Source organism: Spea bombifrons, chromosome 12 (genome assembly GCF_027358695.1).
Source record: "Spea bombifrons isolate aSpeBom1 chromosome 12, aSpeBom1.2.pri, whole genome shotgun sequence".
NCBI lineage: Eukaryota > Metazoa > Chordata > Amphibia > Anura > Pelobatidae > Spea > Spea bombifrons.
In genome coordinates, this window is record NC_071098.1 from 23,496,488 (window position 1) to 23,509,686 (window position 13,199).

General features: G+C 37.8%; 1 protein-coding gene across 1 annotated transcript in view; it reads left to right on the forward strand.

The window, feature by feature from the left end:
- GRIN2D (glutamate ionotropic receptor NMDA type subunit 2D) overlaps positions 1-13,199 on the forward strand; it is a 228,995-nt gene that overhangs the window by 191,325 nt on the left and 24,471 nt on the right. The window contains exon 9 of the mRNA XM_053451874.1: positions 9,702-9,931. Within this exon, the coding sequence (XP_053307849.1) occupies positions 9,702-9,931 (230 nt within the window). The remainder of the gene's footprint in view (positions 1-9,701; positions 9,932-13,199) is intronic.

Sequence of the window (13,199 nt, forward strand, 5' to 3'; positions counted from 1 at the left end):
ATCAGCCCTGGTATTAGGTTATCTTAAGAATGGAAAACTTAAGATCACAGCATAGACTTATTTCCTTGATTATTATATATCAAAGTTTTTTCTTTTTCTGGGAATTCAATATAATTCTGAGAAACAAATGAAATTACAATTGTATATTAACCAGTCCTATAGCTAGAACAATATATTAGCCCTACATGTTCCCTTGTAAAGAAAAAAATGAATAAACAAGCACAAGAAGCTACTTGCTATTAGTAAGATCTATGAAATTTTGGTAGCGGTAACATAACTACCCAGTTGCAATTTTAGGAGGCGATTAAAAAGCACTGGCAAAAATTAGTTTGAAAATAGTATTGTTTCCTTAAAGCAATGCAAGCGGTGAACTAAATATTTAGGAAGGCAGGAGAAATTGTGGAAAATTGGCTAAGCAATTCTAAGTACAAAGGAGAGAGCGTGAATTACTGTTTATTATAGATGTAAAGCATGTTGAGCAGCAAAATTGAACAACGGGTGGTTTTGTTCACGTACACAGCTTTCCCTTCCTTTGTGAGTAAGATAACCCATATTTTTTCCTAATATATCGCTACGCCACACGATACAGACTATGTTTCATTTTGTTGTGGAGCCGATGTTTTTTCTCGGAAGCTGCGGCTTGTTATTTTATGTCGTTTGTGGGGATATGTTTCTAATATAGTATTACATTTATTATACTTTTTAAAAAATATATATTAGCCGGGGTCCTATTCACAGTTAAACGGTAATTAATATGTAGACATATAGATAGAGGTCCATGAATTCGACCACTTTACTGTAAAAGTACTTTGATTTGTTGGTCCAAAAAACAATAATTGCTGATTTTGCTAAAAAGAAATCAATTATAACATTGTAGATTGTTATACAATGATAAAGCTGCTTCTCCCTGTATCCGTGTATGTTTTTTCTTTCTCCGTACAGGAGGGTGGTGTTTGGTCATGCCCACTCTCCACCTACTCTGTCCCATTTCCTACCCACTAAATGGCCGGCCCTGCCCTTACATGTAGCTAGCCCCACCTCTTCACAAAGCCACTCCCTCAGAAGAGGAAGAACTTGACTAGACGTCCCCAGTAGGTCCCAAAGTCAAATGAAAACTTTTGGTAAACCCTGGTCCATACCTGGGACTATTCCAGCTCCAGTTTCCCAGAACTCTACATTTTGATGTGGGTGGACAGTCTTGCTGGGCAGTCCTCTGACATTGCTGGGCGGTCCACTGACATCAGTGGGCAGTCCACCGATGTTGTGTTTGAGGAGAAGAGGTAGTATTGGTAGAAGGCAAAGTGGCCTGGGAGTGGGGCTTTCCTCAACGCCATGACCCCGAGATTCTCCATGGTGACCCGGAGAAGCAAAGCTTCACCCAGAGTCTCTGGGGAAACCTGGAGCGTTCCAAGGTATGCCCCTGGCCACACCTCTAACCTCACCCCCTAAAACAGAAAAGGACTTTGTTGGCCGTTTGACATGACATAATGTGCCTATCGTAGCCACTAAAGAATTCTTCCTTTTCTATAAAAAAAAGGAAAAATGACATTTACAGTAAATAAGCTCTCTTCTTGTACACTTAAAAGATAATTTTGTAACATTTCCAACTTTATCCTAAAATGTATGAAGGTCCTGTAAATTAACAACCTAAAGCACGTTGTACATGGTTCTTATGTTTTCCAATTTAAACACAATCAAGTCTGAAAGCTTGGCCTTTAACTACAAGTTTTCCACCCTTTTAACTTTTCGTAATCTTATAAATTCTACGAAGTTTCCACTGAGATGTTCTCCCATACAAATCCCTTATTCTAAAAGTGAAAATGCTAAAGCAACTAGATTAGTTTCTCGTTAAATACTGCATACTGGAGATCATATGCAATATACAGAAGATATTAAAGGTGCTATTTCACATACTCTGCTTAATTTAACCCTTTTATAACTAAGTGGACCATTAGAAACACCATTCCATGTCTGTTGAATGCCCAGACCATTTCCAGAAATAATTCTTTATTGGGGAAGAGTCTGTCTCATTCACAAAAAGCTGCCCCCAATTGTAGAATCGGAAAATCCTCTTAAAAGTTTGAGATGTTTTAGTGTGTTAAAAAAGTAAATAATAAAATTAACAGAATCACGATTCCAGCTCTGTCATTTTGTTTATTATTTCTTTTATATTTAAACAATAAACACAAAAACGTTTTTAGCTGCTATGGCAACGGGGCTTTTAATCTCTTAATGACCCTTGTTTGTATCACATGACTATAGTTTACATTTAAGCATTCCCTAAGAAAATTTTCTCCTGATATAATTGGACATAATTATATGTTTCTAATATTCCTTTTAGCATTAAATAGTCTTGCCAATAGTTTTAAAGGAATACTCCAGCCACCATATGCACTTGAATGCCTGTGATAGTTGTGTGGTCCCTTTACATTTTCAAGTTGTCCCTTTCACCACTATATGGGAGGATACTCCAAAATCCCCCTTATGCATTTAGCCATTTGCACCCCCTCAGCTCAAGTCCTTGTAGGACATATGTTTTTATGTTAAAGGGACCACACAGCTATCATAGGCATTAAAGCGCATCTGCTGGTTGGAGTGCTTAAAATGCTTGGGGAATGTTTCGGGCTGGGGTCTGTTTAGACTCCCTTATTCATGCACAGAAAGTGATCCCCTTAATTTGAAGGGGAGCGTTTTCCTGGCACTGATTGGCTGTTTCGTGCAACCAATCAGTGGCAAGAATCGTCCAACCTCAGGGTGAGTGGAGAGCAGCTGCGGGGCTGCAGATTCTCATAGAGGTACTCAGAAGTTAGGGTTACTCAGAGTACTTTAATATGCATGTTTCCTTAGCAGCTGTGTCAGGGGCACTTAACGGGCCCTTTTATCCTACATTTAGCATATATTTAACGCTATATTGCATACATTGTGATTTGTTCCCCTGGGAAATACAGATGGTCTGGTATATACAGTGTATATGATATATATATATTAAACTCTGTGTAACCTGAAAATGAATGTACAGTATTTTGGGCTGTAATCAAGCTATTACATAGTTTTTTCTCGACATGTCATCTCCCGTCCTCCTTTTGTCTTCGCCGTATGAGCGTGATGTAGTAGGTGGTCCTATGTCTCTGTAATCTCTCAAATCTGTTTATTTTTCTTTCTTTCTTTTCATCTCATCGGTCGCCTCATGCCCAGTCACTTTCAGTATTGCTACAAATCTAAAATGAAGGAGTGTTCTCCGTAGGTGAAATGTGCTATAAAAATGCCAATTATTGTTGCAATAACTGGCAAATACAAGGCAGGAACTAAAAAAAGGCAAACAAGGCAGAAAGCATTGGGACTGAATTTTATGATTTTAAGTGATTCCCAAGTACAGAAGCAATGATTTGATTCAGATTACCTTGAGGTTATACAGAAGCAAAATAGCAGGACCCCAATCACAGACCCTCAAACACATATTAATAAAGTGGATGGTAGCTTTAGTCTTCTCTCCTTTTCTATTAAATAACATCTCAAAATGTGGGTCATAAAGCTACGAAGCACCTGTAAGAAAGGAGGAAGATGAGAAATAACCCAATATGTGTATTTCCAAATATTATTTCAAGCAGATTTTAGTTCAAACAAATGTTGGAAGAACTATACTGTAAATCCTGGGGCATATCTTAAATGATGCTTATACTCCAAGCACACCTTATAGTTTCTGTTGCTAGTAGGATGCCCTACTGTCCCGGTCATGGAGCAGTTGGGGTTTCTCTAATCTCCCCATAACTATAGCTGGGAACATCGAGTCTCCAGATACCCCGAGCTCTTCCTTTTCAGGATGCAGGTCGGTAGTCTTACATGCCATGGTTGGAGGAGAAGAAGGAGAGGACTGGGGCATTTCACAAACGCCGCTCCTGCGACGTACAGTTTCTCCGTGTTGACCCAGACGGTCGTTGTTATGCCAGCGGTGGTGTCTCTTTAGTATAAGATTTACATTCATTCTACAAAAGCCAGTGATGCATTTTAAGGGAGCAGCTTCACGGCATAAATTATATTTAATATGATATACATTACCGTGATTTTTTGCAGTTTTATGTCTTTGCCACATGTAATCAATTTAGATGTCTGTATTAGTTGAAATACAATCCAGTTACCAGTCAATTGTTTAGATGGTTAAAATAATTATCTGTGCATGTGATACATAGTAGTAACCCGCAGTGTATTAGCATAGCGGTAGGTATTTCCATTTATAGTTTAGGGCCATATGTTTATATGTTATACAAAGCAGATCCCTAGCAAACAAATACTTGCCGTGACACTAATATGTGTCCCAGAATAAAAGAATATAGAACCGGCTTTTATTTTTAACTTTATTTTACTTCCGTGCCTCCCAACATTCATAATTACCGGAGAGGTTAGAAAGACCTTGTTGACTTCCCAGTCCTTCCAGCTTGTATTGGGGACTCTTCCACAGGGACAGTAGGACAACACTTATATATTTCTGTAACGTCTACTAAATACTAGTAGCAAAGGAAAATGAAACAGGGGGAGGAGCTAGTTGGAGTTCAATTTACAGTTTAGAGTTTTAATTTTAAATTACTTGATATTGTTTAATACTTTAGTTGATGTTTCACAAATAGCACAACATCATTTAGCAGACACGTTCGTTTTGCATGACTTTTCTCAGCTAAAAAGATATAATGAAAATGATAGATGCGGCCCAGGCATTGTTTCTTGCAGACGTAAGGTACCATATGCCTTCTACCATAGACAAAGTATGTCATGGATGTGATGTTCCTTTTTGAACTTAATGGACCATATAAAGTTGGATGAACATGTCAGGGAACTTCATGCTACCTGAAGCTCTCACTCTTCGGGGCTAGTGGCTTTGCGGGGGAAGAGGGGGACTAGCTGTGCATGAAGGGGTCAGGCTAGCGCCATGTGGGCAAAACTAACCCCAAAAGCCTTAATGGGGCAGCGTATAGGGGAAGGTGAGTGGGTGGGGAGTAGTGGAAGGGACTGGCCCAGGACTGGGCGTGACCAAACATGGCTCCCATGACTGGAGAAAGAGGAAAGTGTCCCGGAGACCTCGGAGACACAGCACTTCACCCGGAGGCTTAGGGTCAAGCCCAGAGAGTTCCCAGGTATGTGGATGAATAAAGGGCTGAGAATGAACAGCAGAAGGGACATTACAGACTAGATGGACCTATTGATATACATTAGAGAGGCCAGTGCTTATAGGGATGTATATCATGTGCTATTTACCATATCATTAAAAATGTATGCAGGGGAGATGGCTTCCTACAGATCCCAGAGAGTTCTACCCATTTATACCTGTTTCTATGCAAATAATTGTTATTTATAGCCTTGGGATCTCTATCTTTTTTGTAAGTTGACATTTCCTTGCTGCTCTCCAATCTTGAAATAAAACCTCTGCCTTTTCTTTATGGGTCCCTGCGGTGACATTTCACATGTCTGTAGTAATTATACAATAGGATACAATCATCACAGCCCTCCTTTGGGAGGAATTTGTTTACTTGTGCATGGCTCTAATAGCAGTAACACTATGTGGCTTTCCACCTCATTACCGGATGAGCACAATTTCCCGGATAAAGTCGCTCAACTAATCTTTGTATTTTTTTTTATTTTTCAACTCCAGTTCTGGTTTTTAATAGGCAGAAGTTAGTAGCCGTCACGGTACGAGCTGTGCTTGGTTGAATGGCTTATTGGCCAATTGCAGTAAGATGTACGAAGGGTTGGGGAAAAAAAACATTTCTATGGCATAAATAATTTAAAAAAAAATAAAATAAGCCTGACCGAAATGGTGTAATAATTCTAGGTCTAGTTGGTCTCTGAATTAATGATTATTACGAGCAGAAGGAGCTTGTGATCTCATTAGGTATATCAGCGGGTAGTTTCTGGATTTGTAATTTATATTGCTTTTCTTTTACTAGTATCTTGGAAACATCTAACTGGACAAATAGTTCAACATGGGAAATATTTTGTTTTAAGTGGGATTGAAGTCGATGAAATGTATTTACTTTATGGTTGCTTTGGGAACTATTACTCTGACTCATGTCTGACATCAGACACAACATTGAGGTGTTAGAGAATACAAAATGTCAATTGGAAAGTCTCCTTTTCATGACTTCCATGTGAATAGGAAGGATTGGTTTGAGCGACTATTGTTAATATCTTTCAGCAGGATTTACTAAACAGCTTGGTGCACCACACATCGGGTTGGATATCATTATATCATATGATATAAGCTTTTAGGGAACATCACTTCCTTTAGTCTGGATGATGTATCCTGTAAACGTTCCCAAACCTTTTTAATGAGTGTTTAGTTTAGAAATCACAGGTTATGTTGTTCAGGAAGACTACAATACACTTTAAAAACCAAACGATAAGGTTAGATATAATTAAATTGAGATACACATTCAAAATATGTGTGTTGGCCTTTCATTTGCTCAGTTAACGGGCCAATTTGCTTCTGCGTACGTTAGCTCTTTGAATAATAGGAGGATATAATTAGAAGAATTGCTTTAGATCTAGTATTACATTATACCTCAATATTGTCCCATCCTGCATAAATGAAATGCACAGTACATTCAGTGGTATTCAGTATTATCTCAATTCAGTTCAGATTGTGTTCATACAAAGAAGTAGATCCATTTGTAGAGGTGCCACATGAGACACCTTGACTTGGTATAACCTGTAGCTTCACTTAGTCCAAAGCATACTCCTGGAGATATTTTGGATCATTTCCCACTCCTTCGCCATGTTTTGACCGCATTTGTTTTGTCCTATCTGCAGAGCTTTTGTTATTTTCTGTGTTGATAAGCACCTGCTTTTTTCGGCCTAGAAAACTAGGTTTAGAAAAAACAGATTTGTGTAGAATACTTTATCAATGCAAAGACTGTGCCCCAAAGACTCATAAGATGCACCCTCTGCGGAAGGGATAAGTTGACCTACAGGGTTATCTGAACCCATATGGAATAATATATCTTTCAACCACCGAACCACAGAGATTGAGCACCTAGATGTTCACGGCTACGGAACTAATGCTGACCTATAAAACGTGTACCCTGTAGAAAAGGTAAAAACAGAAATGAGCCAATAATCAGGGCATGTTTCTTTGATTACAATAATGTGATGTCAGTCAGGTCAACAAAGTATCCAGATACCTGTGATCTTCCCTAGGTAAGTTACCTGTGGGGAAGGGCTAGTCATCCATGTTGGTGGGCTCCACCAGTCATATGGGCAGGGCTAGCCTTTAGTGGATAGAGGATGGGAGGGAAGTGGTTGAGAGTAGCCAAGATGTGGATAGAGGAGTGGTCATGGTCAAAACATAAGACATGGGGAAGCAGGTCTTCTGCCTAAGACGCTGGGTTATCCCAGGAGAATTCCCAGCTATGAGTATTAGTAAATGAGAGCCAATATATTAATCAAAAAGTCAGGAACTCTAAAATGTATATCCAAAACAGATTGGAAAACGTTTCACATGGGCAAACTTTCTAGGCAACTGTGCTTATAAACAGGTAAAAGAGTCTACACTTTCTTAAAGCCGCAAATAAATAAGGTACATCGGAGATCTCTTGGTTCCAGTCCTGGCTTAGCGCAATGTATAGAACAAATGCTAAGCTGGAACAGGACTCAGTCTCACTGCATGACAGGTTCACTTTAAGCACAAAATTAGTTTCTGTCATTCCGCACACAGTATTTTTTTCGGTTACATAAAGTGTTATAGATTTAATGTAGTATGCCATGCCGTAGCTTTGAGCACAGCGGATGAAAGGCAAATCTTATTTCCCCATGTTCTTTCTTAACCAGTTCCCTGTAGATTTAGCGACTATTGTAGGAGCTACGGTTGAAACGGCACTTTTGTTTTTTGCAGAAACACAATATTTTAGTTAGTGTCACTCAGATTTATGTGCTTGGCTTTGGTTTTTCAATTCTAGATAACCCCAACAGCAAATAGCTGCTGTCTCTTTTAGTTTGAAAAATTATCTTTTGGTCCTCCGGAATGTTTCGGTGTAAAAAGTGGTTACGTGTGAATTTTTTTTTTGTCGTTTATCGTGTAAAACACAAGCATTTATTGAATTAAATGTATTGGTCCACCTAATCGTTTCTCTATTAGAAGTGGTTAAATGCTGTAAGTAGTTGTTAATATCACCAAACGCCTCTCAATATCAAAATATCTATATATTGCAGATTTTTGTTCTTTAAATCTATATCAGATCCTTTATATATCTATATATGATATTTATAGTGGTAAACTGAATAAACATTTTTTTTTTATAATGAATCTTCTTCTCAATATAAAATTATCCCAACACCTCTACCACATTAATTTTCCACTTGATTTACAAAAAAAACACGTTTTCCTCCGAGATTAGATTACAGTTTTTCAGTAGATTAGAATGACGGAAACCATGTTTTTGGTACTTGATTAATAATAATAAACCAAAATCAGCTGATTTCTCTGAAATTCTCTGAAGAATTATTTTCCCAGATTCACTAGAAAAATACATTTCTTGCTTTTTGTATTATTCCTACATTGTAATGTAAGAAACCCTACTCAGATGTTGTTTTACACCTTTGCCATAAAAAATAGCCTATCATGCATCTGTATTTTTGACCGTCTGTCTAGCATATATACACTGCAAAGATCACTGAGAAGCCAACAGTGGTGAAGTCCTGTGTAATACACAGTTAAATAGATGACATCTTGAATGTCATACAGCATTAATAATTTATGCATAATTTAGGTTCAACTTGGCCGCCCTAACGAAAAAATTACTGCAGTTTTACTGTATTTGTACTTCACTGTACTGCAGTTTTACTGCACATTTACCGCACTTTTTTTTTATATATTGCAAACCTACAGTTGTAGTTCAATGTACTGCAGCTTTATTGCATTTGTACTTCCGTACAAAAATAACTGCAGTACAGTGAAGTACAAATGCAGTAAAACTGCAGTAAAACTGCAGTAAAAGTGCAGTATTCCAGTTTTTTCATGTCCAAAAAACTGCAGTATTACTGCCTTTAATAAAATCTATCTCCCAAGTGTCTATCTTTATGGAGGACAGTGCCTCAAGTACCTCTTTCCTCCCCTGATGTCCATCTTTCTTGGAGCTCAAAGTGCTTCCTAAGTGTGAGAGTATCGGTGTGTTCTACAGCACTAAAAGCCACAATAATGTATATAGAATATATACCAGAGACCATATCAATTACTTCCTCATTTTATAATGGACACTATGTACTGCTGTGTTATTCGATTCCATGTGGATATATAATAGCTCTGTAAAACACAATGATGATGATGACACGTTTTAAAACGTATAATTAAGCCTAACAAGATAAGTTAGATATAAAAGGAGAATCACATGGAAGAATATTTGTTGTCATTGAACATAAAATCCAGTGCTGTATATATTACTATAGGTTAAGATTGACAAAAAGCTGGTGTTGGTCCAATAAACTCCCTTTATCTGTGGATCTGGAAGCTAAAATAACTGCGCTAGAACACGTACATATATACATGCCTAATATACAGCTGTGTGAAAACGTATGATGCAAAAACGTAAACTGTTCTAAAAAAAAAAAAGAAAACAGCAGAATATTTTAAAGCATGTTTTCAATATTTTATCAGTAATAAATAATAACCTGGTGAAATATGACTTTAATTTGTATTTTTTTTTCCTTTTCACTTTTAGGTCCTGGTGGCTCCAAGTTTACTATTGGGAAGTCCATCTGGCTGTTATGGGCTTTGGTTTTTAATAACTCTGTTCCAGTAGAAAACCCTAAAGGAACCACAAGCAAAATCATGGTACTCATCTGGGCGTTTTTTGCTGTTATTTTCTTGGCTAGCTACACTGCCAATCTGGCTGCCTTTATGATCCAGGAGGAGTATGTTGATACTGTGTCTGGACTCAGTGATAAAAAAGTAAGAACTTATATTGTTCCTTTTTTATTTTATTTTTAAAAACCGCATGCATTAAATATTTGGACTTATTGAGCTGTGGGAACAAAAAAAACCACCAAAATATACATTCACTGGCGACTTTATTAGGTACATCTGTTTAATTGCTTGTTAACACAAATAGCTAATCAGCCAATCAAATCAAAGCAAGTTGTCTTGACCACGTCTACATTTAGGCATGTAGACGTGGTCAAGACAACTTGCTTAAGTTCAAACCGATTATCAGAAACACTCAGACGGGCTGGTCTGAGTGTTTCAGAAACTGCTGATCTATGGGGATTTTCACGCAAAACCATCTCTAGGGTTTACAGAGAATGGTCAGAAAAAGAGAAAATATCCTGTGGGCAGTTGTGTGGACCAAAATGCCTTGTTGATGTCAGAGGTCAGAGGAGAATGGGCAGACTGGTTCGGGATGACAGAAAGGCAACAATAACTTCAATATCCACTTGTTACAACAAACAACTTCAGATACCTCTGATAGCTACTTCCAGCAGGATAATGCACCATGTCACAAAGCCCATATCATCTCAAACTGGTTTCTTGAACATGACATTGAGTTAACTGGCCTCCCCGGTCACCAGATCTCAATTTATTAGAGCACTTTTGGGATGCGGTGGAACGAGAGATTTGCTTCGTGGATGTACAGCTGACAAATCTGCAGCAACTGCGTGATGCCATCATGTCCATATGGACCAAAATGTTTCCAGCACCTTGTAGAAAGTATGCCACAAAGAACGAAGGCAGTTCTGAAGGCAAAAGGGGTCCAACCGGGTACTAGCAACGTGTACCTAATAAAGTGGCCAGTGAGTGTATATATCAATTCTAGAAACCTTGTGTAGGGTTATTCTCAAATGGATAAACTTTGAGATACTTTGGAACTTAGAATTACAAAACAAAATACATGAAAGAATGTTCCTACCAAGAAGAGAAAAAAGACCAGATCTAGCCACATCTGATCTACAACCTTTTTATCATCCTAATTTAGGCGATAGGCTGGCCTAATGCGTTCAATGCAACCAACATCACCCATTTACTCAGTGAAGAAAAAAAATCTATATATATATAGTAATTTGGTATGGGATTTTTATGTTTTTCTTGTGCTGTTTTGTTGTTTTAAACCCAGAAGGATTTGATATTTGAAGTTCGTATACTGGGATGCCCTATGGTACTAGACCATCTGTTGCTTAGTGACATAGATGGATATGATCCTATGATTCCAGTGCAGTGTTCATATGCAGTTTTGATTGACATGAAAAATAAGAGAATTATTGGCTTGTGCTTCTTCGCTGCTGTTTACTGAGTCCGTGAATACACAGTACACGCAAACTGATGATGTTCAGCATAGCTCTCAGTAGCCAGTTAACTGGTTAGATCAAGTTTAGGCTTGTCGTTCTTATGCTTCTTGGCTGCTTATGACATCATTTCTTAAATAGGCAGCTGGCTGGTGCTATTGTGGGTAGAAGAATAACAACATATCATTTAAAGTGCCTTCTATTTTCAGCCTACTGAGTTGTACTTAAGAAACATATAAACAGTGACATGAACTTCGCGGCATCGAACAGGTGCATGCTGGCATCACAACTGGTTCTATTATGCAGAAGCCAAATTGGAAAAGGAAGAAAAACATTTTGGAACATTTAAAGCTGGTGGTTAGTCACTCAGAATTAAAAATACACGCTAATGCCAATTCATTATTTAAAATAAGGCTTGAGTCACATACAATGGAAAATCTCCCATCCAACGCTTAATTACAGATAACTTGTCGAGATGATCTTCCAAGATATACCTCCTAAAACGAGAAGCATATTAAAATATAGAATTCAGTAGGAGGAGGACTGAGATGGTACAGGAAAATAATTGATGCGGAAGTTTTATTGATGCAGAAATTTCCATGTCGGTCAGGGAGTAATGAAATCCTTCAATCGGGAACCCAGAGAGATAGGCGCACTACAATATCTGCTGTCTGTTTTATCGTCCTCTATTCAAATACTGAATTAATACGTTATTTTAAAAAAGACAACACGTAACATGGGTAGGAATAATATCTTTTTAGAAAAAACGGCCCGTTCATAAATTATACATACTTTCTTTCCATTGTTTCTATAGAAAATATGTACCAAAAAAAGCAAAAATGAGTCATTAAAATTAGAGTATTTTTCAAATCTCGGGATACATTTAGGGAAACGAATATTTCCTCTTTAATAATTCATATTAAACTATAATGACCACCTTCTAAAGGCTTTTAAACATGTCGTGATGATAACCTGGCTTCTAGAAATCAATGTCACCCTTTAAAATGTTACCGTAATCAAAAATTAAATTCATCAAACAAAACTTGAAATCCCATTACAGGACCATTTTGTACCAGAAATCAGACACTATTCACTGATTCAAACTTGATGTTTAAAGCAGTAAAGAGTAGGGAAGAAGCGGTAGGAAAATATCAGGAAAATAAATTGAAATTGATATTTACAAAAAATCTTAACTTCTATAATGTAAAAAAGTCACCACAAATAGACCAAAGTGACAATTACAATGTTAGTACGAGTATCATATAAACCTTTTAATCCACCCCTCCTCTCTCTCTGTCTGTGTATACATATAGATTAAATGGACCATTATACAAACAGGGACTTTGATGCCATTGCATTCTAAATACATAGATATTAACCCCTTAAGGACAATGGACAGTCCCTAATCCCATTGAAAACAATGCATTTTGAGCCTGTACAGGCTTTGTCATTAAGGGGTTAATATGAAGTCGATCCCCCCTTTGCAGCTAGAACAGCTTCCACTCTTCTTGGAAGGCTTTCCTTAAGATTTTGGGGGTGTTTCTGTGGGATTTTTGCCCATTCCTCCAGTAGAACATTTGTGAGGTCAGGCACTGATGTTGGACGAGAAGGTCTATGGAGGATGTAAATATGGTGGTTGGGGGGGATCAAGGACCGCCCTTGTAACTAGCCTATTGTGCGATCAACCCCCCCTTTTTATGCCAGGGGGACTGCCTGCCCATGGACCTGCCACCCTGGGCCTGGATTCTGAATCTCTCTTTTCTTGTAAGAAGTAGGTGATTTTTCATTATCGGCTGGATTTTTTTAATCCAAAGTACTTTTTTTTTGTCTCTGCTAATTTACAATTCCAAATATTACAAGTCTAGTGGTTTTTCTAATCCTTAAAATTGCAGATGAAGAATAGTCCTTGTCATGTGAGTTCTTTGAAGTGTGTCCTCGTC